The sequence below is a fragment of the Pteropus alecto genome, unplaced genomic scaffold (genome assembly GCF_000325575.1).
Source record: "Pteropus alecto unplaced genomic scaffold, ASM32557v1 scaffold86, whole genome shotgun sequence".
Taxonomy (NCBI): Eukaryota; Metazoa; Chordata; class Mammalia; order Chiroptera; family Pteropodidae; genus Pteropus; species Pteropus alecto.
In genome coordinates this window covers 28,203,396-28,226,779 of record NW_006442109.1, presented here as the reverse complement: position 1 = coordinate 28,226,779, position 23,384 = coordinate 28,203,396, and the positions used below count along the sequence as shown (strand labels likewise).

The 23,384-nt window shown below is 44.4% G+C and overlaps 3 protein-coding genes across 6 annotated transcripts in view; 1 reads left to right on the top strand and 2 right to left on the bottom strand.

The window, feature by feature from the left end:
* DNAJC17 (DnaJ heat shock protein family (Hsp40) member C17) overlaps positions 1-4,187 on the bottom strand; it is a 30,789-nt gene extending 26,602 nt beyond the window's left edge. The window contains exon 1 of one of the 4 annotated variants that reach the window (XR_003042657.1): positions 4,010-4,186. Coding sequence is in view for 3 of the 4 variants with exons in the window: in XM_015595988.2 (XP_015451474.1) it covers positions 4,010-4,087 (78 nt within the window). In the remaining variant the exon portion in view is untranslated. Of the gene's footprint in view, positions 1-4,009 lie in introns of all 4 variants that reach the window. The other 3 variants (XM_015595988.2, XM_025038780.1, XM_006920482.3) reach the window with 3 other exon arrangements.
* A 49-nt stretch (positions 4,188-4,236) lies between these two features.
* Positions 4,237-10,722, top strand: ZFYVE19 (zinc finger FYVE-type containing 19). The gene is given in 12 exon segments (XM_015595985.2): positions 4,237-4,443; positions 4,446-4,517; positions 5,767-5,888; positions 6,055-6,108; positions 6,497-6,615; positions 6,714-6,859; positions 7,206-7,395; positions 8,826-9,035; positions 9,470-9,543; positions 9,880-9,978; positions 10,119-10,246; positions 10,331-10,722. Coding segments are annotated over 12 exon segments (1,485 nt in total). The 5' UTR covers positions 4,237-4,251; the 3' UTR covers positions 10,410-10,722.
* Positions 10,723-10,853: 131 nt separating this feature from the next.
* On the bottom strand, positions 10,854-22,477 carry PPP1R14D (protein phosphatase 1 regulatory inhibitor subunit 14D). Its single transcript, XM_006920480.3, has 5 exons — positions 22,360-22,477; positions 21,686-21,964; positions 12,360-12,440; positions 12,121-12,153; positions 10,854-11,938 (listed from the first exon to the last, which is right to left on the bottom strand). The coding sequence occupies exons 2-5, from the start codon at positions 21,938-21,940 to the stop codon at positions 11,873-11,875; spliced, it is 435 nt and encodes a 144-aa protein (XP_006920542.1). The 5' UTR covers positions 21,941-21,964; positions 22,360-22,477; the 3' UTR covers positions 10,854-11,872.
* Between the last annotated feature and the right edge of the window lie 907 nt (positions 22,478-23,384).

Sequence of the window (23,384 nt, the reverse complement as noted above, 5' to 3'; positions counted from 1 at the left end):
TCCAGAACATCTTTTCATGTACCCCAACTGAAATTTTATACCAATTAAACACTAACCCCTCATCCCATTCCTAGTCCAGCCCCTGGCAACCACCATTCTGCTTTCTGTCTCTATGAATTTGACTACTCTAGAAACCTCATATAAGAGAAATCATAGAATATCTGTCCTTTTGTGACTGGCTTACTTCACTTAGCATCATATCTTCAAGTCTCATCCATGTTGTAGCATATGCCAGAATTTCCATTTTTTAAAGCCAAATAACACACAAATATAATTTACCACATTTTGTTTATCGATTCATTTACTGATGGCCACCTAGATTGCTCCCACCTTTTATCTACTATGAATAATGCTACTATGAACATGGTGTACAAATATCTATTCAAATCCATGCTTTCACATCTTTTGATTATACACCCAGAAGTGAAATTATTGAGTCATGTAGTAAATCTATGTTTAATGTTTTGAGGAATCGCCATACTGTTTTTCACAGCAGCTGCACCATCAGTAATGTCCAATGGTTCCAATTTCTCCACATCCTCACCAACACTTGCTACTTTCTGTTTTTTGTTTTTACAACAGCCATCCAAATGGGTATGAAGTGGTGTCTTGTAGTTTTGATTTGCATTTACCTAATGACTCGTGAGAATGAGCATCTTTTCATGTATTTATTAGTCTTTGTACATATTTTTTGGAGAAATGTCTATTCAAGTTCTTTGCCTATTTTTTAATTGAGTTGTTTGCTTTTTTGTTGTGTTTTTTATAATTCTTAAAACATGTAAAAACCATTCTTAGCTCATGGGCCATTAAAGAAACAGGTCATGGGCCAATGACACATAGTTTGCTCAACTCCCTCACTTTATTTGAGGAGTCAGGCCCTAAGAGAGGCAGTGACTGCCTCCAGGTATCCTGATTCTCAAGTCAAGTTGTTGTAGTAGTTTCTGTGGTTGCTACTTCATTCAACAAATATTTATTGAGAGAATACTCTCTGCCAGTCACCAAGGAAAGGATGACTACGGAAGTTAATGAAACAGATCCGCTCCTCAGAGCTGAGTACAGAGGGGAGTAAGGCATGAGACAAATAATCACACAAATGAATATATAATTGCGAACTGAACTAAGTGCTAGAAAAGAGAACTGGTTGCTGTGAAAGAGAAAACAGGCAAGGCCTCTCTGAGGAAGTGTCATTAAAGCTGAGTTCTGAAGGAAAAATAAAAGTAACCCAGGCTAACAGAAATGGAGGAAGAACATTTCTGGCATAAGGAAAAGCATGTATCGAAGGAGTAAGAAATTCTATTGAATATTTTATTAAAAGAGCAACAGAGTTTTAAGTGAATACCAAGATTATTCCATTTTCTGTAAGGAGAATAGGTTGGAGGGGCACAACAGATTAGAATAGGCTAGACTGAAAGCAGGGAGACAAGTTGGCTGGTGGCTGGCTACTCTAATGGTTCAGATGGAAGCTGATAGGGGCTTGGGCAGAGTGGTGGTGGAGATGGTGATAAATGAATAAGTTTGAGAATCATTTGGGAGGTTGACTCATTAGGACCTGGTGATAGATGGCAGGAATAGAGAGGACAGGGAGGTATGACTACAGGTTCCTAGTTCAAATGGATGGATGGTGGTCCCATTTACTGAGACAGAGAACTCCAAGGAAGGAGTAGGTTCAGTTTTGGATGCAGTAAGATTTAGACCCCTGTGAAGCATCCAAATGGAGAGATCAAATAGGCAGATGGGTACATAGATTTTGGATACAGAAAGGATTCAGATATGGTCTGAACAGAAGTTACATTTGGTGTTGGTGCTCATCACTACCACTGAGCTGTATGGTGCTGGAAAGGGCCAGAGTGAAACAGCAGAAGAAACACTGACCTGGGCTGGGTATTAGGGAATCTGAGTTCTAGTCCCAATTCTGTCACTAACTACTCTCTCTGAGATTGTTTCACCATCAGTAACACAAGAGGTTGGCCTAGATCGGGGCTTCTTTAACTTATTTCAGATAAGAATTATCTCCTCTCCTCAAAAATTAATACACAAAAAAACACTACACATGATTTCAGGCGTTTATTCAGTCCTTGGAGCCTTTCTGTGGACCCCAAATTAGGAATGTCTAGATTATATGACCAGATAACCAAAGTTTAAGAGACCTTCCTTGTATATATTTTATTTTTAATTTTTTCAAATATACTTTAAATATCTGTTGGTCTTCCAGGTGCCCCTAGAGAATATGACAGGCATTGAACCAAGGAGAGGGGACACCAGAGTCTAGGTCTCCCTGGTTCTCTATCAAAAAGTACCCATTACCATAAAGCTAGCCAGTATATCCAAAGACCCCAATCTGCTTTTCAAAGATTATCTTCTTTTACCCTTTCTTCTTGGCCTATGCTCCAGACAAATTAGACTACACACATTCTCCCAATTCTTGGAATACCCTTCCTCCATATCTCCACACATCCAAACTCTGCCTGTTCTTCAAGGCTTCAAATGCCTTCTCTAATTCCACCACCCCTTCTTCTAAACTAGAAGAAACCTCAGCCTCCTCTGAATATCCACAGCATTTGTATTCCTCTTAAGGAACTTACTATGTTCTCCCTTGTATTACAGTTGTGCATCCCCTACTAAAAGGCAGGAGCAGCACCTGTTACCCTTTATAAAGAGCCTTCTCACACATCTCTTATCTCATTTGAGTGAAAATTAGATCACAATCACATTAACCTGCTTAGACCTTGGTCTCTTTCTTGCCTAGACAACAGACCCACCTGACTCCCTAGTGGCAGATCCTCCATCCACTTCCTACTCACATCCATTCTGCACACTGACATACATCGACACCTCCCGATTGTCTTCCTCACAAGTTCTCAACTTCAGGGTTGCAACACACTGGCTAGAGCTGGCGTAAAAGTTCAAAGTGATTTCTCACTATTAATGAAATACGAGTTCAACAATTTATAAATATAGAGCACTTAGAATATTGCCCAACACATAGTAAGCATTATATAGGTATTAGGCATTATTAATACCGAAATTTTAAGACTTATGAAACAAGTGTAGTATAGATTTTTGGCGCTCTGTACACATCCCCATGACCCACTTCTGATTTCAGCTGTAGCTGCAGGGGGCAGTTTTGTGCTGGTGGACAGCATCTCTCCTCAAGGGCTCTATGAGTCTCCTTACTTTTCTGCCCTAGAACTTCCTCTTCTTACAAGCTCACTCAGTCCATGAACAGGACAGCCTGGAAGTAAAGGGGCATTCGTAGGCATTTAATCTTCATTTGGTGAATTAGCAGCCTCCCCTTCCTCCATTTCTACAACTACCAACTATGATCCAGGGGAAGATAACAGAAATATTATAACTTGATGGGTGTTCCACTTCCTGGCACTTTTATCAACACCTTCCTGTGGAACTTCAGGCCTTCTGCCTTACGCTCTGATCCTCCTGCTATTGGCCCACTAGCACATGTTGAGAGGACAACACTCGAGCATCTGCTACTTGTAAAGAGTCAATGGACTGGGGTGGAAAAACAAACAGAGACGGCAGAGTCATAGGTCCCAATGCCAAGGAGGGGGTGAAAAGAGTGGAGGAGCCTTGAGACCTGGCCTTTCTTTCGTCCTAGGCTCTAAGTGGAATTAAATCAGCCTTCAGGAGAGACTGAATGAAGTACCTCCAGCCACAGCCAATACAGAAGCGAAATCAGAGGCTGATCTTGCGCAAGCGCAGTGAGGAGGAACTTCTTCCCACCGGACTCACCCCGCACGGCCTCTCCTAGGCAAGGGCCTCAGGGAGAGCAGAGTAGACCACACGAGGAGCCCCTCTCCTGTGACCTTTCTCTTCCTCAGACCACCCTGGAATGATCTGAGAGCCCACCTTATGAGGCGGTCAGGCCGCCCCTCGCTCCCCGCCCAGGGCCTGAGCGAACCTGGAAAGCCGGTGCCAGCCGCGCGCTGGGCGCCAAGACAGGAAGAAGGGCCAGCAGACCTTTTGGATCGGCCCTCCTCGCTACCGTTCTCACCTCTTTGTCCGCCGCCTTCTCCTCAATACCTAGCAGCGCATACAGGTCCATCTGTAAGAGCTCCTTGGTCACCGCCATAGTTTCAACACTGACTGGATCGTACTACAACTCCCAAGAGTCTAAGCATGCGCGGGGATCCTCGGACTGTCGGCCCCGCGCCGGCTGAATGGCGCTTAGCCCCCTGGGAAATGTCGTGTCCTGGGTCAAGCTTGACAGCCTCTGAGGGAAGCAGGAAGTCGGGAATGAACTACTACTCCCAGAAGCCTCCGCGCCTGCCGCTGTTGCTTTCGGACTGGGGTGGCGGGTCGCGATTCCCAGGCGGGAGGCGGTGGCAGGCTTGCGCGAATGGGCTTGGGGGGACTGGCGTGGAGCTGGGTGAAAGTACAAGAAACCTTGGACCTGGCGGGCCTGATCTCAATTCTGCCGACCCTTCTGCTCCACGCTGGGAACCAGGATGAACAGTAGATGCTATGGCTGCGCTGTCAAGTTCACCCTGTTCAAGAAGGAGGCGAGTCTTCTCTCTCTGTGGGCTAGAGGGCCAGGGAGGACGCGGAGTGGAGGGAAGGAAAAACACGGGACTTGCAGCTCATAGACTTGGTTTTACGACCCCTTTACAGCTGTGTGGTTTTGATGAAGTCACTAAGCCTCGGTTTCCCTTTCTATAAAATGGAGCTAGCACGCCTTCGCTTGCGGGATTGGTGTGTGGGTCCAGTGAAGTGCTGGAGGTGAAAATTCCCTATAAACTGTAAAGCGCGCTCCTGTCATTTTTGGAAAGCTAGACTTTTCTGTCTGCTAGGTGTAGGACCGGCTGTTTCCTTCCCTTCTCCCTGCTTCTCCGCAGCCCGGTCTTAGTATCCTGTAACCATTCATCTCACCAATGCCCCGCTACTCTCTCTGTAACGAAACCACCATCACGCAGCCTGCCCTCAGGTTTCTTGAGTTAAATTACCGCCCTTCCTCCTGTCCACAGGGACCATGGCAAAGTCTCGTCCTCAGCACAGACTCATCAAGTTCCCCTGTGAATCGCAGACTTCCTCTGCCTCAGCTATGACGGGGAGATAGGAACCAGATAGGATGAATGAAGAGCAGGTAGGGAGGCAGATCCGTGTAGCACTCAGAAACCTAGATTTAGGAGTCAAGGTGGTCAGGGTTCAAATTTGAGCTCTGCTGTTTAATTCACAGGGAGACCTTTGTTTGGGCAAGGCATGTAACCTCTCCGACCTCAACTTAAAAAGGAATAATAATGGTGGTCATCAGAATTAAGTAAGATAATGTATAGAAATTGTGAAGATTTAATCAAGTGATGAATGTTAAATGCTGAGCTTAATGCCTGGCACACTGTAAGTACTTAATAAATGGAGGCTATTGATATCCCATCCTGAACCATGCCTCCCTCCATCTCTGCTAGAGCATAGAAGGCATGGGCTCTACACTCTCTCTGATTCTCCTTTGTCACTGACCTGAGGGGGCTTTCCCTATTTGTCTTCTACACCCCATTGTCAAGGAATTGAAAACAGGGTAGAAAGCATGGGAATTTTGCATGAAGTTTTACTTGATTTTAATAAAAGACTGGAGACTGAGGAATCACTTTACTCTCCACCCCTGTCTCTCTTCAAGCCTTATGGGCCCCTCTTCTCATCCTCCTCCCAGCAGCTGGTCACAACTTCAGTGTCTTCTCTCTGTGTGATCAGAGAGTCCAATGGAGGAATCTGCAGGAGCGGATGAGAGATGGATAACCCTGATCCTTTTTCTTGTAGAACGGCTGTAAGAATTGTGGCCGGGCCTTCTGTTCCAGCTGCCTTAGCTTCAGTGCAGTAGTGCTGCGGGCTGGGAACACCCAACAGAAAGTCTGCAAGCAGTGCTATGAGGTTCTGACCAGGTGAGAAACTGACATGGGTGAGGATTCAGCCCAGCATGGCAGCAGGTAGCTGGCTGGCCCTCGCAGTGTTTGCTCTGCGGCCAGAGGTCAGCTCAGGAAGTATTTGGGGTTGGGGGCACTGACTGGCAGATGGCAGGACTTCTGACACCAGATTTCTTCTCTGTAGAGGATCTTCTCCTGCTAATGCTTCCAAGTGGTCACCACCTCAGAACTATAAAAAGTAAGTGCTAAAGGGATTGAGACAGGTAGGGATGGGGAAAGGACAAGGGAGCCCCAGGATAGGACTTTCTTCCCAGCCTCTAGGTCAAATGAACACAGGATCAGGAAAACATCTATCTCTCAGGCTCCTGACTGCCCTCTTGGGCTCAGAAAACAGCTCATCAGCTCTCTCCTCAAGAAAGGTTCTTGGTAGACCTTACCCTTTCAGCTGTACTCTCCAGCTGGGCAGCTAGGTTGAGCTGCAGGGTGCCATAAGTGAGGGCCACAGAAGATTATCCATTGGACACCTACCTAGATGCCTAGAAATGATTTGAATGGGAAACAGTGAGTGGGTGCCTTCGTCCCTCCCTTCTGCCTTCTTCAAGAACCTCTATCTCATATCCTGCCAGGCGTATGGCAGCCTTGGAAGCCAAGCAGAAGCCCAGTACTCTACAAAACCAGGGCTTGACCCACCCAGACCAAGTCATTGCTGAGCGCCTAGCACGGCTCCGCCAGGAGAACAAGCCCAGTGAGTGGAACAGGGGGGGTGGCCTAAAGGACACCATCTGGGGCTCCTGGGACTGGGATTCCTCTGGATCTTACAAGGTTTCCCCATGCCAATTACAGAGTTAGTGCCCTCACAGGCAGAGATAGAAGCCAGGCTAGCTGCGCTAAGAGATGAACCCCAGGGTTCCATCCCTTCCACCCAGGACATGGAGGCACGGCTTGCTGCACTGCAGGGCAGAGCTCCACCTTCTCAGACCCCCAAGCCGGTGAGTGCTATGGCTTAAGAAGAAAGGGGGTCCTAGTATGATGACAAGCAGAAACCCAGATACATGTATGCTTACGTATTCTGTAGGAGTTGGCAAGCCTCCAGTGCCCACCTTCTGATCCTCAGGCTTGTTGCCAGGACAAGCAGCAGGATTGGGTGGGGCAGGCAAGAGTGGCCCCTTAGTTGTGTTGGGGACTGTCAAATTACTCGAATGTGGGGCTTGGATTAGTTCCCCTTTCCCAGAGCTTTGGGAACTCCTCAGCATCCACCCCTGACCTAGACTGTTCTGGACCTTATGGTGTGGCTTCCTCCCTTCCCTCCCCACTGAGGTTCCCTCCTCTGAGCAGGTACATCAGCCACCAGACACCAGGACCCAGGCCCAGCAGGCACAGGATCTGCTAACACAGCTGACAGCGGAGGTGGCTATTGATGAAAGCTGGGAACGAGGAGGCCCTGGTAACTTTCCCATTTGGGACCCCAGGGACCTGTCCCCCTTTTCCCCAGGTGGGAGAGGCTATGCTGCCCACCCTCTGGAAGGTGAATATAAATCAGAGAACAATCAACATTATAAGAGCTACCATTTATTGAGTGTTTACTCCAGTGGGAGCCAGTGTAAGCCTAGTGGGTAAGCTTGTGTGCTTCAGAATCAGTGATTCTCTGTTCTGCCACTTACTAGCTGTGTGACCCTGAGCAAGTTACTTGATCTAAATCTCACTTTCTTCATCTGTAAAATGGAGGTATGTGTGGTAAAACCTACCTTATGGGGAAATTGTGAGGAATAAATCAGATGACTATGAACTAAGACCCAGTGTGGTTCATAGTAAGTGCTCAGTGAATGTTTTTTGCAATGATGATAATGAGGCTGTAAGTGCTCAGTGAATGTTTTTTGCAATGATGATAATACGGAGGAGGAAGAGGCTATTTAATTAAAATTAAATATAATTTAAAATTCAGTTTCTCAGTGGTACCAAAATTAAATAAAATTTAAAATTCAGTTTCTCAGTGGTACCAGCCACATTGCAAGTGCTCAATAGCCACCTGTGGCTCGTAGCTAACATTTTGGACAGCACAAATATAAACCATGATATGGAATGTTTCCATCATCATAAAAAATTCTTTTGGATTATGCTGTTCAGAGGCTTCAGAGTAGTGGTTCTCAACCAGGCATGATCCCCGCCAGGGCCTGTTTGGTAGTGTCTGGAAATTGTACCACTGGCATCTAGTGAGTAGAGGCTAGGGATGCTGCTAAGCATCATATACTGTACAGGACAGCCCCACAACAGAGAATTATCTTGCCCCAAAATGTCAACAGAACATTGAGAGACCCTCCTTTAGAGACACAATGTCATTCAATAACCTCAGTAATCCTATGAGGTACATACTGTTATCCATATTTTATAAGTAAACTGAGGCCTGGTGAGCTTAAGGAACTTGATCAAGGTCACACAGTTATGTATCAGAGCTAGGATTTGATCCCAAAGCTATCTGATTTCAAAACACTTGCTCTGAAACTGCACTAAAGGGGACATGTCAGAGCCACACTGGCAAAAATCTTCCAGCCTAGTAACATATAAGACCTCAGCTTTTGTCATGTTCTCTCTATGCTGCTCCCTGGAAATGTTAGTTCCAGCCTATAAGGCAGAGACACTAGCTGATATGGTCTCCCCATATCCTGATCCTTTTGGACAGTGATTCTTATACTGTGGGATGCCCACCCCAAGGCCAACATGTTAAAATATTAGGTGGGTGGGGATGGATGTGGTTGAAAAAAACATATCTAAAATTACTAGTTTTTTACATTTGGAAAAAAGGAGGAAATACTCATTTGTAATATAAACCACCGGAGCTAGTGCTGAGCAAAAGCTGATGATCTGTGGTTTTTTTTAAAAGTTGAGAAATGGGCTTAGGGGCTTCTGATGAGAGATCTTGGAATGTCTCTGCCTCCCTGACTGCTTTGCTCCTTTCAGCTGCCTCTATCCAGAATGACCTCAACCAGGGTGGCCCAGGGAGCCACAGCACGAATTCCAAGGGGCAGGCCACCTCGTCCCTGGAGGAGGAGAAAAGCAGGCTCCTGGCTGAGGCAGCGGTTGAGCTGCGGGAGGAGAACACAAGGCAGGAGAAGATTCTGGCCCTCGCCAAGCGCTTGGCTGTGCTGCGGGGACAGGACCCCGACAGAGGTAGAAGTTGGAAGCAGCTGCTCACTCATGTCCATTGAACAGGCCCCTCACCTCCACCCCCATGCCAAGATCCGCAAAAATGTCTACATTCCCTGCTAGGCTAAGTCAGGTACCAGGGGTCCCTGTGCCCAGGGGTCTGTTGAGCTCAGCCCAGAGCCACGAGAAAGGTAATGGAACAAAGCAGTAGATGAGGAATGAATGGCAACAATCAGGGGGCAAGGGACCCTCAGTCTCTTCAGGTACAGAGCCTTCTGTTCCTGCCCACCAGCCCTGCAGGGAGGGGCCGAGTCTGAGCAGAGTGGTTGCAGAGGCTGCTCAACTCTGGAACAAGTACCACTGGAAACCAGACCAGCTCCTGGGGGCAAGAGTACAGCCACTCAAATGAACCCTCTACCTTCCTCTTCCTTCCCTGCTCCTACCTCTCCCTTTTCAAGTGACCCTCCAGGATTGTCACCTTCCAGACAGTGATGACGATGAGGAGACAGCCATCCAGAGAGTCCTGCAGCAGGTGGGCCTGCCTTACCCTCCTGACTACCCCTTGTCCTGTCCCTACCTCACTGCCTCACCATCTACCTGGCCCCATTCACCGTGTCTCCACTCTGTGACTGGATGACCAGTCACTCTGCAGCTACTGTTCTAGCTGAAACCCCACTGCCCCTGTGACTCAGACCTGCTCTGTGACCCAGACCTGCCCTGTGACCCCTTGACATGGGGGTGTCAGCAGCTACAGGCAACAGATAAAGGAAGATGGGTTGAGACGCTAAGGCTACAGAGCCTTTGGGGACACGTGGAGGAAGGACCTGGACCGTGAGCAGGGTGCTGTACCTCTTCACCCTGTCCACAGCTCACTGAAGAAGCTGCCCTGGATGAGGCAAGTGGCTTTAACATCCCCGCAGAGCCAACTCTTCAGCCCCAGGCCCAATGCTGCAGGGCAGAACCTGAGGTGAGAAAAGCCCGACGCAGACCCCCAGGTGTAACGCCACAGCCTCCTTCCCTGCTTGCTCGACTGCTGCTCCTGTAGCAGCCTGCCGCCCATACTCCATCAAGTACCTTACTTCCCCCATTTCTCTCTAATCCCTGAAGGTTCAGGCCCTGGCACCCAGGCCTGACGCCGAGGAAGAAGAGCTCCCCTGGTGCTGCATCTGCAATGAGGATGCCACCCTGCGCTGCGCTGGCTGCGATGGAGACCTCTACTGTGTCCGCTGCTTCCGGTGGGTGCAGGTAGAATGTTCTGTGGAACTGGGAGAGTTCAAGGGCTGCCTGTGATCCCTGACCTATATCTTTTTGCTTCACAGAGAAGGCCATGATGCCTTTGAACTTAAAGAACACCGGACATCTGCTTACTGCCCCCGACATGCAGACCAAGAGCACTGAGGGAAACCCTGGTCTTACAGGCAGCTGACATCTGATGGAAGGGCATGGCAAGCTAGACTGCTCATTGGTGCCCCCTTTTCTGAGCCTCGGTGTCCCTGGAAGGAGGAAAGCTTCTCTATTGGAGAGGATGACTGGATGAGCCAGAGGGAAGGCAGAAGTTGGGAGTCTTCCATCAGTGAAGCCTGGACTGGGAGTGAAAGGCATAATGGGGGGAAAACCAAAACGAATCTAAAGATGAGCCTTGAAACCTACTCAAGAGCCCAGGGCTTTCCCCTAGTACTTACTGTATCAAATAAAGTATGTTGATTCCTTGGGCCCAGCATCTTTTATCCCTAGAACTCTGTAGGCCCTGAGCCTGGGCCCTTGGAGAGGTGGCAAGAACAGAGTAGGGTATAAGTCTAATCCTGTGGAGTGAGGTAAAGGATTAAGCCCTCCTGCAAGCTTTTTCCGGCAGGAGCAGTCCCACCCATCCTGGTAGCCTCATAGGCAGTAGACATGAATATTCGTTCAACTGAACTGAACTGTGAGTCCTGCTCTGGGATGCCCAGCTTAGCCCCCTAGGCTCTACCATCTTGGATTCTCAACCTGTCTAGTACTCAGACACTTTGCACAAACAGTGGTTGCATACCCTGCTTCCTGTCTTACTTCCAAAGACGCCACCTCCCAGGGTTCCTGTCCCAATGTTCCTCCCATTCTGAATCAGTGTCTGTTTCCAGCAATTCCCTCTTGACTTGACCCCTGGCCTGTCAGCGTGTACACTTGATACCCCTCTGCTTAATCCATGCTTTTTGTCTTCTGGCTGGAGCCAGCTCAAGAAAGAGTCCTCAGCCTGAAGCCTCCCACATTATTTAAGGAGGGAGGAAGATTTAGCCTTAACCTGGTGCCCCAGACTCAGCTAGCCTTTTCCTGTTACCTCTCCTCTGAGATTCAAAACTAGTCTTTGCCACTTGGGCTTCTGTTCTTGGTGATGCCAGGATGCTTTATGTCTTAGCCTCTGGTCCTTGCTAGATGGTGATTTCTGAAGCAGAACTGTGACTTTCATCTTAAATTCTCAAGGCCAGTTTGGATGGATTGATAGATGGATGGACAGGTGGATGGATGGATGAGGCATACATATGGATAGAGTGTAGTGACTCAGGATGCTGCCCTTCTGGTATATCACTTCACCCTCTCCCTTCCCCATCCCATAGCACAGATATGCTCCACATTCCATTCAACTGGGGCTCCTAAAGATTTTATCCACTTGGCTGTCAAGTCTGGGCAACAGCCATGACTGGCTCCCAGAAAGCCCAGCTGACAGGAACTACTTGTGACTGTACATACACTAGGACATCCAAATGTCCCTCCTTATCTTCCATATTCCTTGTCTGTGTCTCAAAGAGCCATTTCCCTCTCAGCTCAGGATCCAGAGGTTCAGGGCAGGACTCGCAGTGCTGAGGTTGATGAAGGTAGTCTCGTGAAGCTTATTTCTGAGGCCGACTGAGTCTCCGGAGTTTCTTGAGTTGACTGAGTAGCTCAGAGATAAATTGCTGAGAGAGGAACAGGTGAGAGTAAGGCATGAAGTCATGCCTACCCACCACACTGTCCCAAATCTCCCCCTGACCCCATCTCCCCAGAGCCAGGGAAGGGGAGAAAGACACAGGGCCAAACTTTGATTAGCTGCCTCCCCACTGGGCCTCCCCTTACCCCCAGACCAGCAGAGCATCCTTACCTCTGTGGGGCGGGAGCAGTCTCGGAGAATAGCCTGAGTAGAAGAGAGCAGACAGTGGGTCACTGAGCCATAGCGCTTTCCCACAAGCTCCCACTCAGTCTCCCAGGAATTCTTTCCTCTGATTCAGTTCCTCCCACTCTACCCAAGGAGGCAGAGTCTGGGTGCCTGGGTCCCCCTTGGTCCAAGCCCGACTTCCATCCCCCAACCCATGGGTCTGGGGCCCAGGTCCCTCATTCTACCTCCAACTGAGTCTTCTGTTCCTCACTGGATAGTTCCACGAGAGCCTCCAGATCAATCTCAGGATCAGGAGTTTGTTGATCCTGTTTGGGAATCACATGGGGCTCAGAGGGGCCTGGCCAGCTGGAGTGAAAGTTACTATCAGGGGCTCACCCATGTCCCACTTTATTTCCCATTTTTAGTCCCTCTCTCCACCATAGTCAAACCACTCATTCATTCTTCCATAACAATTAGTGAATACCTAAGTTCTATCTCAGACAGTGCTAGGGTTCTTTAAAAAGTGTCTCAATTTCAAAAGTTATGTACATTATTGGCAGGGGTAAAAAAAATGGTACAGCTGCTTTGGAAAACAGTTTGACAGTTTCTTAAAATGTTAAATATAGGGTTATCTGACCCAGCAATTCTGCTCCTAAGTCTGTTCCCAAGAGAAATGAAAACATATGTCCACACAAAAATTTGCACATGAACATTCATAGCAGCATTATCCATAATAGCCAAAAAGTTATAGCCAACAACTCAAAAGCCCATCAACTGATAAATGGACAAAATATAATGTAGACATACAATATTATTCAGCAATACAAAGGAACAAAGCACTGATTCATGCTACAACATGGATGAACTTTGAAAAACACTATTAGTGAAAGAAACCAGTTATAAATGGCCATATATTACCTGATTTAATTTGTATGAAATGCCCATAATAGGTAAATCTACAGACACAAAGTAGATTATTGGCTTCTTAAGGAGTGGTGGTGGTAGGAAACAAGGTATGATTGCTAATGGGTACAGGTTTTCTTTCAGGGGTGATAAAATGGCCTAAAATTAGATAGTAATGGTTGTACAACTCTGTGAAGATACTTAAAACCATTGAATTGTATACTTTAAGTGGGTGAATTGTATGGTATGTGAATTGTATCTCAATAAAGCTGTCTTTAAAAGTTATTGTCATTGAAAAATTTAAACAATACAGAATTTATAAAATTAAAATGAAAAAAAGCTCAAGAGAATAAGAAGACAAGCCACAGACTAGGAGAAAATATTTGCAAAAGATATATCTGATGAAGGACTGTTATCCAAAATATACAAAGAACTCTTGAAACTCAACAATAAGGAAAAAAAAACCTAATTGAAAAATTGGCAAAAGATCTGAACAGATGATGCCTCACCAAAGAAGATATGTAGATGGCAAATAGCATATGAGAAGATATTCAACATCATATGTCTTTAAGGAATTGCGAACTAAAACAACAAAGAGCTATCACTACACACCTAGTAAAACGGCAAAAAATCCAAAACACTGACAATACCAAATACGCAGAATTTTCATTCACTTTTTGTGGGAATGCAAAGTGGAACAGTCACTTTAGAAGACAGTTTGGCAGTTTCTTACAAAACACACTCTTATCATACTATCGGCAATCGTGTTCTTTGGTATTTACCCAAATGAGCTGAAAACATGTCCACACAAAAACCTGCACACAAATGTTTATAGCAGCTTTATTTATAATTGCCAAAACTTGGATGCAACCAAGATGTTCTTCAGTAGGTAAATAGAATATTATTCAGTACTAAAACAAAATGAGCTATCAAGCCATGAAAAGACATGGAGGAAACTTCAATGCATATTACTAAGGGAAAGAAGCCAATCTGAAAAGTCTACATACTGTATAATTCCAACTATGTGACATTCTGGAAAAGACAAAACTATGGAGACAGAAAAAGATCAGTAGTTGTGAGGGGTTAGGGGAGAGGGTGGGTTGAATAGGTGATGCACAGATTTTTAGGGCAGTGAAACATACTCTGTATGATATTATAGAGTATGTTTGTCAAAAAAACATAGAATATATAACGCCAAGAGTGAATCCTAATATAAAATATGGATTTGGGGTGATTATAATGTGTTGACATAAGTTCATCAACTGTAACAAACTCTCCGCCCTAATGAGGGATGGTGATAGTGGAGGAGACTATGCATGTGTGGGGACAGAGGAAATATGGGAACTTTCTGTAGTTTCTTCTCAATTCTACTGTGAATCTAAAACTGCTCTAAAAATATGTCTATTTAAAAAAAGATGTGACTCAAGGACCAAGATTTAATAAATTTAATAGTTCTCTTACTGCTTCGTCAAAGACTTTCTTAAGTGAAAGTGAATGGTAGTGAAGAACATGATTACTAGTATAGGTTGGTGCTGCTTTCTTGATTCATGCTGAGGGCCACCATTGCTTTTGCATCACCAGTGCAAATGTCAACATAGTCAAAACAGCAAGCAACATCTTAGCATTATTACAGAAATAATCATGGACTTCTTGAAAGGATCTTGGGAACCCTTGGAGTCACCAGAACACACTTCAAAAAACTGCTCCCTTATCCATTTTTCTATTGGTTTGTTCAGTTTTTTTCTTACTGATTTTAAAAATCTTTTAAAAAATTCAGATTAGCTTTAGCATTCCATATATGATCAAAACATCATTTGTTTTTGGGAGAGGGGTTAGGGAAATAGGTATATGTGTTTATATAGTTGAATCTAATGGTATTTTCTAGCTTAGGTTTTGTTTATTTTATTTATTTATTTTTTGATGCTTAGCAAGTTCTTCCCTTAGTGACTTGGATAAATATTTGATATTCGCCTTCACATTTTTCTGGAGATTCGCTAGCTTCACCTTTTCCACCTGATTATTTAATCCTTTGGAATCTATTCAACAAATATGTGTCAAGTGGCTACTATTAACCCAGTACTGTAAACTTGGAAACTTCAGTGACCAAAACAAACATCCTGCCCTCAAAGCACCTAGGAGTTAGGGACAGTTGAGGAGACATAATAAAAACAGATGTACTAAGTAATTAAGTTGTATAATTTGTTTAAAGGTAAGTGTTATTGGAGGAACTTTTTGGATGTTAGAAATATCCTATATCTTGATTGGGGTAGTGGATACGTATGGCAAAGTGCATTTAACTATAAACTTCAAGCAGGCAAATTTTATTCTGTTAGTCGTACTTCTATAAAGTTGATTTTAAAAAAAGAATGAAAAAAGCCTCATCTACCCTCTCACTCTTCCCACTACCAATGGATCATTACTATTAACAGTTTGGTCCCTCCATATGTTTTCAAAAATAAATAGTCCTAGGGTTCTAAGTTAGCTCTTTTACCCCAAGCTCTGGACTTTCTCCTTTGCTACCTTGGTTTCTAGCTCATGTGATTCAGCATTTACCCATTTAATGCGTATTTTCTGAGAGCATGCTATGCCCCATGCATTGGGATGAGTACTGGGGCCATAATAGCAAGACAGAAAGACATGACCCTGCCCCTGAAACGCTTAAGTCTCCTGAGGGATACAGACAAGTGAAAAGGCGGTTGCAATACAGGATAAGCACTTTGATGAGATACTGTGGGAGCACATGGAAGGGAAACCTAACCAAGCCTGGGGTTTAGGATGGCTTCCTGGAGAAAGTAACTTCTAACCTGAGACCAGAAGGCTGAGCAAGAGTTAGCCAGATATTTATGCTTCTGGTCAAGATGGAGTAATAGGAACCAGATTTATTCTCCCAACATAAGTTACTATAAAATTAGACAAAACTATATGAACAATATTTTCAGACATTTGACAATGGTAGCTCAGGACTACCTGAGAGAAAAGGGAAATAAAGGAGGTAAACTCTATAATTGACCTGAATTTCTTTCTGGAGGCAATTTCCAGATGACGGCTAGGAGGGAGAGCCCAAGCAGAGCACAGTGGTCTTGCTAAATGGATATGACAGAGATCAAATTTCAGGGTTGAGGTGACTGGAAGTTGCTGGACAAAGTTCTGGAGAGGAGAGAGTTATAAAGAAAGAGACCTCCAGAAATCTGCATAAGGGGTCTCCTGGATCTTTGCTGAACATAAGATGCACATTCATAGGTTAAAACTTCGCAAGGCCAGATATCTGAGGCACTTAGAGCACAGAGATGAACAGTTCCCAGACCTCACAGAGGACTGGAAACAAATCAAATTCCACCCAGCCAGAGCAGATAGTTATTACTGATCATGCAGGAGTTCAATAGAGACTTTGGAAGAGCCATGCTTTACTATGGGGGTAAATTATGCTCTAGATTAAAGGCTACTCTAGACTCATACTGAGTTTAAAGACAAGCCTCGAAAGGATCAAACTTAATCACAAGTAACTAAACTACCTACTAGAACAAAGCCCAACACTCATTAAAGGAAGAAAAAAAATCCAGTTACTCAACAAAATAAAATTCATAATATAATCTAGTATCCAGTCAAAAATCACTAGTTATGCTAAGAAACAGGAAATGTGACCTACAACCAGGAGAAAACTATTAATAGAAGCAGACCCAGAAACGATAGAGATGACAGAATTAGACAAAGAAAACATGAACATAGGAATGAGAGAAATTGAAGATATGAGAACAAACCCAAATGGAGCATCTAGAGATAAAAAATACAATATTTTAAATGAAAAATTTACCAGATAGAATTAACAGCATATTTGACACTGCAAGAAAAAAAGGGTCAGTTGAACTTAAGATATAACAAAAGAAACTACTCGAAATGAAGCACAGAAAGAAAAAAAAAACCTGGAAGGGAGGGGAGAAGGGAGCAGAACAGAGCTTTGGTGACCTGTGGGATGTGACATATGTACAACTGGAATCCCAGAAGGTGGAGGGTGGGGCCAAATAATAAAGATATATTCTTTTTTAAAATTTAATTTTTAATTTTTCAATTACAGTTGACTTACATTATAATAGTTTCAGGTGTAAAACATAGTGATTAGACCTTTATATAACTTACAAAGTGATCACCCCAATAAATCGAGTACCCATCAGACACCATAGTTGTTATACATTTTTGACTATATTCCCTACGCTATACTTTACATCCCTATGACAATTTTGTAACAATCAATTTATACTTCTTAATCCCTTCCCTTTTTCACCCATCCCCCCCAATGACTCTCCCATCTGGCATTCATCAAAATGTTCTCTGTATCTATGAATTTGTTTCTCTCTTATTTATTTTGCTCTTTAGATTTCACATGTAAGTGAAAACATATGGCATTTGTCTTTCTCAGTTTGACTTAACTCCACTCAGCGCAGTACCCTCTAGATCCAACCATGTTGTTGCAGATGGCAAGATTTTTTTTTTTTTCTTTTTGCCTGAGTAATATTCCATTGTATATATGTACCACCTCTTCTTTATCCATTCATCCATTGGTGGACACCCAAGTTGCCTGCATATCTTGGCTACTGTAAATATGCTACAATGAACACATGAATTTACATGTCCCTTCGAAGTAGTGTTTTGGGTTTCTTTGGATAACTACCTAAACTGGGATTACTGGGCCCCTTCTTTGTATCTCGTTATAGCCTTTGTTTCAAAGTCTATTTTTTCTGGTTTAGGTATTGCTACCCCAGCTTTTTTTGTTGTTTCCATTTTCATGAAATGTCTTTTCCCATCCCTTTACTTTCAGTCTGTGTGTCTTTTGATCTGAAATGAGTCTCTTATAGGCACTATACATAAGGGTCTTGTTTTCTTTAGGATGGCTTCCTGGAGGAAGTGACTCGTATTCTAAGACCAGAAGGCTGCATAAGTATTATTCATATAGTTTTGTCTAATTTTATAGTTACTTATGTTGGGAGAATATATCTGGTCCCTATTACTCCATCATGACCAGAAGCATGAATATCTGGCCATTCAGCAACTTTATCTTTTGATTGGATCATTTGATCCATTTATATTTAAAGTAATTGTTGATAAAGATTTATTGTCATTTCAATATTCATATATTTTATCTTTTCTCCTCCTCTTCCTCTTCCTCTAAGAAGTCCCCCCAACATTCCCATTTCTTACAATACTGGTTTGGTGTTGATGAACTCCTTTAGCGTTTTCTTGTCTGGGAAGCTCCTTATCCGTTCTTTGATTCTAAATAACTTTGCTGGGTAGAGTAATCTTGATTGTTAAAGATATATTCTAATGATCAGAATTCTGCCTCTAAAAAAGTAGTACTGCAGCCAAAAAAAACACATTTTTCTAGGAATTGTGATGTCAACTACATGTATATTGAATATAAGTTATGTATATTACTGAGAGTCAGATTGCCAATGTACTCTGGAGTTGGGAATATGGGCTCGTATCATAATCTAAATATTCTTTCCATTAAGTATTTTTTTTGAATTGTCAGAAAATGAGTGGATATATCAAATCTCCTGCTGAGATAAACAAGTGTGGTACACTCACAACTCTGTATTACATGTGGTGGTTTCCTGCCAGATGTTGCCTGATTTGATTCCTTTTTCACCTCCACTCCCTACTCAGTTCCCCTTACTCCTGGTTTCTATGCCATGGGACCAGCAATAGAGTAAGGCTCAGAGATGAGCTAACAATGTTTGTTGTACATATTCATTGACAATACTTTTTTAAAGTTGGAAGGTTAATAGATTGTTTCTTAAAATCTCAGCATATCAAAAAGGCTGCATCAAAACACCACCTGCCTCCTGGAAAAGATGGAAGCTATAGGAAAGAAATGTTTCAAAATTTGAGGTGATATGTACATTAGCTATAGCCCCACGTTATTGGTGACCTTGCAAAAGTTCTCAATACAGTGGTGGGAACAGAAACCAGATTTTGAATGGTGACGGGCAGGGGAAAGGTAAGTAAAGGATGTGAGTGTGGACAAATCCTTTAAAGAATCCTGTTGTGAAGATGACATGAAATAAGGGATAGTAACTAAAGGGAGGCATGCTGTTGAACAAGAGTCTTTTTAAAATAGAAGAAACATATGAGTGTTTAAGCCCCTGCTTAGAAACCAAATCCACATTCCACCTCTGGACAACAGGAACTCTATGGCCCCAGATCTGTTTGTTTTGTTGAACCCAGATTTGGTTCCTCTGAAGACTCCAAAAGCAGGCTGTACATCCAGAGAGAAGAGGTGAGACCTTCCAACAGAGAAAGGTTGGGTCCCATTAAAAGAACAAAACAAGTAGTGATGCCTCCCTGGAACCATTCTCAGTGGTACCATTTAAGGTGGACATGTTGGGGAGAGCCCAGGTGCATGGTGAAGGGCTCTGTGAAGGTATAACTGGGGTGGGGTAAGCCTGGAGTCTGTGTTGCCTCCATCTCTGCCCAAGATGGTCAGCCACCTGGGGCTTTCCCACCCACCTGCTGAAAAGAGCAGGGATTGGGAGAGGAACTGCCACCTGGCACCTTTGGACAATTGCCATGGCAACCGCAGGCCAGGTATTTTATTTCAGTAATTACCTGGAAGCAGTCCACCCACATGTCCTGTTTTCCAATGTTATGAGCTCATTATTGTACAGCTCCCCACCCCGACCTTAATCTTGCAAAAACAAAGTTCTTTGGCTAATCTCTTCTTCTGATGCCTAGCAGGATTTTCTCTGAGGTGTTTGAAATATGAGATTTTTCATGCTAGTGCACAGCTATCTGAAATCGAAATTGATCCCAAGAGGGAGGGCGCTGGTAGTAGTGAAGGGCAGGTGAAGTGTCCTGCAAGGTCAGAGCAGACACAGACCAAGAAAGTTTGCCTCTCCTGCTCCCAGCTCCAGGGCATCTTCCACCACCCACAACTGGGCCCAGGAGGCTTCAGGGGACATGGTCAACACCTGGACCAAACTGACACATGACCCAGTAAATCTCATAAGAAAGCTTGGGCCACATGCATCATTCTTCCCCAACCCCAACCACAGGGCTGCTGGTAAAGCCCTTACTGAAAGAATCACAGGTCATTGCTACTTCCAAAAGGAAAAAAAAAAAACCTGAGTCAAAAAGGAGGAGAAACAAGGACCGTGGTATGTGAACAAGGAGGACTCCTGATTTCTGGCTTGGTGCAGTGGTTCTCTGCCAGCCATATGTTAGAATCAACTGTGGAGCTTATTAAAAAGACCAGTGCCTAGGCCCCACCCTAGTATATTTAAATTAAATTCAGCTGAGGTACAGCTAGGGCACTGGTTTCTTTCTGAAGTACTTCAGGTGTGGAGAACCACTAGATGCTTAAATTAGTACTCAAGTTCTATAGGCAGAGCCCCAGCAGCAGCTCCAGGTCCCACAGCTTCCTAGTTGTGTGACCTTGGGCTAGTTACTCAACATCTCTAAGCCTTTATTTCCTCCATGGTAAAACAGTACCTACCTAATGGAGTCACGGAGAGGCCGATTGAAATAATGCATGTCAGGCGCTGGGCACTGTGCCTAGCACATACTTGAGTGCTCAAAGTGTTATTGTAGTCACTGAAGCAGAGGTTGCTATGACTCTAGGATCCTGATTTGGAAGTATCTGTATAAGAAAGTGCCACTTCCTGTGACAAGGGGCCAAGACCCATCCTTTTCCCAGGGTGGGGTTGAAAGGAGTCAGTCAGAGCCAGGGCCAAGGCTAGGTCAGCTCCTGGTGTTAGTGCTGGTTACTCTGACTCTGACGTTCTAGTCCAGTGCCATCCATTACGCGATAACGAGAATGTTCTATGTGTGTGCTGACAATACGGTAGCCACATGGGGATATTGGGCACTTGAAATGTGGCTATGTGACTGAGAAACTGAACTTTTAATTTTATTTGATTTTCATTAATTTAAAGTTAAGTAGATACACATGGCTGATAGCTACAGTATTGGACAATGTAGCTCTAGACATGTATTTGTGTTGAGGATGAGAGTAAATAAAGACGTAAATAAAGAATAGTCCTCCTATTATCTCATTTGAGCATCAGAAAGTCCTAAATCGCTCAACCATAAGAAGAGATGAAATACTGCCATGTGCAACAACATGGATGGACCTTGAAATAATCATACTAAGCGTAATAAGCCAGACAGAAAAGGTTGAAAATCACATGATATCACATATGTGGAATATAAACCTAAAAGCAACAAATGAACAGGACAAACAAACAGACATTCATGGACATGGACAATGGACTAGTGGTTATCAGTAGGGACGGGAAAGGGGGAAAATAAAAAAATAAAATGTTAAAAAAAATTATGTATATATAGTATGAAAAAAAAACTGGCATTAAAAAAAAAAGTCCTAAAGGAGATATGACAAGCATTTTTTAGGCTCATTTTATAGATTAGGAAACTAAGTCTAAGGGATGGTAAAAGATCTGCCCCAGATTATGAAGAGAGTTAGAGGTAGAGCCCAGACCAGAGGCCAGATTTCCAGACTGCAAAACCATGCTCCACGTGCTAGGAAAAGCTTTCTCTCCCTAGCAGTATCTCACATCAGCCCTTCAGCTCCTCCTGAGGTCTCCCAGCAGGCTCTTTCTCAGACTCCTGGCCAAGCCCCAGGCCCCTATGTCCTCCCACCCTTCCCCGTGCTACCCACCTTGAAGAGCTCGTGAACATTCAAATCCACCCAATCCTCCACCTCCAGCCACTGATGGAGCTGCCCCCGGTCGTACTTCACTGTCAGCCGGTTGGGTCTCCGGGACCTGGGCACTTTGGAGGGGTCAGGGTGGGATTTTGACTCTGAGTCTGTGGATGACATCCTCCTCCTTTCAGAAGCCCACTGGACCTTCTTACTTGGGTTCTGCCTGTCCGGGTTAGGAGATGTGCAGGAAGCAGGGCTTGAAGACATCATGGAAAGATTGGCCTGGGCGAGGACCTAGGAAAAAATGCCAGCCAGAGCGAGGGTGCTGGGAAGTGAGGAGAAAGAACAGAAGGAGAGGCCAGCAAGGAAGAAAGGAAGGCAGGAGGGAAGGAGGGAGAGCCAAGGCTCTGGGAGGGGTAAGGGTCAAAGATCAACAGGCCTTTGTCTGTTGCTGGGAACACCAGACTCCTGGCTCCTTGCCGCCAGTGAGCAGCACTCCCGAGCTGAGCTGTGCCCTAGCTTCCCTTTCTGCAGCTGCTGGGGCCCAAAGTGACATAAAATGTACATGAGCAAAGGTCAAGAGGGTGCCATGCCTCGGGAGGAGAAAGGGGCCCTTGGGTCCTGAGGGGTGCGGGGCTATAATTAGTGCTCTATGGCTATCTCTGGAACAGGACCTGACTCACGCTTACCTGAGAACTTTCCACCTCCCTGGGATCCACTTGGGCCCTGAGAAGCTGCAGTCAGATGGATTATGCAAGAGCAGTGTCCCTGGCAGGCAGGAACTCCTACTCAGAGTGTGGCACTGCTGGAGACAATCTAGAAGGGATAGTTAGAGGGGTGGTTATCTGTGGCCCTCAGGGAGTCAGTACCCTTTTATGTCTGGGTATGTCTGAATGTGAGCTGCCTTTAGGAATATGTGAGGGAAAAGATCTCCTCTATTAGCCCGGCCCTGTGTGCTTGCAAAGGTAAATTTATCAAGTTTCTTTCCAATTCCTCTTCCCCAGAAGTGACTGCTTAGGATGCCATGTTTATCATTACATGATCCTCCCCCAACTCACATCCTTCCTGACATAGAGGAAACCTGCAGACTAAGTTTTGCCCAGGTGTCAAGGACTATTTCTAGACATACTTGCATTCTAAAGAAAGAGTATTTTTGTTTGTTTAGTCTTTTGTAACAAAAATTTCTAAGCTTTTAAGAAAATTTACAGAATAGAAGAGCACTGTAATTTTTGAACACTTCAGAAGAACAAACAAATGAAAAATGAAAGTTTCTCTCCTTTCCTCAGCTCCACTCCCCAGAGGCCACTCCCATCAACGGCTTGTTTTTAGTTCGCCTCTGATTACCAATATCCCTTTAAGCAATATTATGAATGTGTCCATTTTAGATAGTATCTCTTAATCTCCTCAATATGATAGATGTGAAAGTAACTCTTTCACTTACTTGCACTACAGACCCCATCTCCTTTACTTTCCACATTCCAATTTTGGTTTATATATCTCTTTTTAGGTCTGGTAGTGATTGCCTTTATCATGTTGGGTTTGTTTCCAATGTATCCACTTCAACCGTCATACATGTTGGCTTCAGATAAAGGCCAACAGATGAGTCCTTAGGACTAATTTTAAGCCCTCAGTTAACAGGGTGGAGAAAGTGTTTGAGGGCTGGAGGCCAGAATATGAGCCCGGAAAAGCCCAGGCTCTGGAGGAAGGCCAATAT

Bases quoted from the DNA above. Each gene is read 5' to 3' on its own strand.
- PPP1R14D (XM_006920480.3), bottom strand. From the start codon at position 21,940: ATGATGTCTTCAAGCCCTGCTTCCTGCACATCTCCTAACCCGGACAGG. The intron at 12,441-21,685 runs GTGGGTAGCACG...ATTCCCAAACAG, and splicing joins ATGTTCACGAGCTCTTCAAG to GATCAACAAACTCCTGATCC. The intron at 12,154-12,359 runs GTAGAATGAGGG...TCTTCTACTCAG, and splicing joins AACAGAAGACTCAGTTGGAG to GCTATTCTCCGAGACTGCTC.